This window comes from Cololabis saira, chromosome 4 (genome assembly GCF_033807715.1).
Source record: "Cololabis saira isolate AMF1-May2022 chromosome 4, fColSai1.1, whole genome shotgun sequence".
NCBI classification, from domain to species: domain Eukaryota; kingdom Metazoa; phylum Chordata; class Actinopteri; order Beloniformes; family Belonidae; genus Cololabis; species Cololabis saira.
The window spans coordinates 9,227,327-9,228,685 of NC_084590.1; the positions used below are offsets into that span (position 1 = coordinate 9,227,327).

The 1,359-nt window shown below is 47.3% G+C and overlaps 1 protein-coding gene across 1 annotated transcript in view; it reads right to left on the reverse strand.

Moving 5' to 3' along the window:
- The window catches only part of pax3b (paired box 3b), a 27,084-nt gene extending 26,158 nt beyond the window's left edge, over positions 1-926 (reverse strand). The window contains 3 exon segments of the mRNA XM_061718768.1: positions 1-34; positions 843-902; positions 905-926. The exon segment at positions 1-34 is cut by the window's left edge and continues 202 nt beyond it. Of these exon segments, the coding sequence (XP_061574752.1) occupies positions 1-34; positions 843-902; positions 905-926 (116 nt within the window).
- Between the last annotated feature and the right edge of the window lie 433 nt (positions 927-1,359).

Sequence of the window (1,359 nt, forward strand, 5' to 3'; positions counted from 1 at the left end):
TGGTTGACTCGGCCTTGACCCAGAGGGGTCGACACTGTTGCACCAGAACATGGGGGGGGACGAGTCAGCAGGGACGAGACACTTCATAAAACTGACTGAATCAGTGCAGTAATAATAAAAAAACATGTTTAACTGCCTCCATAAACAGTCACTGATCAGCTGACAATGAATGCTTCACTAAATTATTTAAAATTGTATGCAAGGTCCTAATTATCCTAACAGAAATGACCAGCAGCCCTTGTTTTGCCATTGTTGAAAAAGCTATCATTACCATGTCTACTGCTGCACCTTTCACTTTTTTAATTGTATATATGTTAATAAGTTCCACATTGTTTATTTACTGTACATTTGTTATTTACTGTTGCTACTTTTAAATCTGGGTATAGTGAGCGAAATAACCGGAGTCAAATTCCTTGTCGGGCAATGTTCAAACTTGGCCAATAAAGCTGATTCTGATTCTGATATTAACCTGAAGACACATTTGCTACAAGTTGCCAAACTCTGCACAGCAATTAATTATTCCAACAGCTCTTTTTCAAAATTATGTCGGTCCAGTTGTCTATATAGTTTGTTGTTTGTTTGGCTTCAGGTTTTTCTCCCAATAGGGGAGTTTTTACCTACCATTGTTTATGTTATGTTTATGTAATAATTGCTCAGGGGTCATGTTCTGGTCTCTGGTCTGGAAAGATCCTATAGAGACAACTTCGGTTGTAATAGACGCTATATAAATAAAGGTGAATTGAATTGAATAGTGACTAACCTACAGGTCGTGTCATGTAATGGTTCGTTTGGTTTGAATCATTTTCCCTGCAGAGAACTAAACACCAGTGTAGTGTCGTTACCTTCCAGCGGGAATCCGCTGCGTGGGTAGTTCTGGGCCAGCGTGGGTCGCATCATCCTGGTACCGACCCAGCCAACGCAGTCATGCGTGGATCCCCCACTGACAGCACGGTCCTCCTGCGGCCAGGGGCTGATCCTGACAGGGGTCGCTTTAAAACCAGACCCAGAACCAGAACCACCGTGCACAGCTCAGTCCGCCGCGGTAAAGCCCGTGTCCCGGGACGGCGGCCGCCCTCTCCCCGAGCCCAATTACTCGACAAAAGGAGGAGAGCACGGGTTAAAAGAGGTCGTTTCTCAGTCCCTTTGGCTGGGGTCGCTGCAGCTGGAGCGTGCGGGAACCAGGACGGAGCCGGGGCGACTAGGTGGAGGACATTGTTGTTGTTGTGTGTTGACACCGGCTCGGAGTGAGAGGAAGGGTCAAAAGTAACGGAGCTTCCCCTGGTCCCATCGGCGCTCCCCGCTCTGATTGGTTGATTACGGGGACTACGTCACGCAGCGGGCACGCTGATTGGCTGGGAC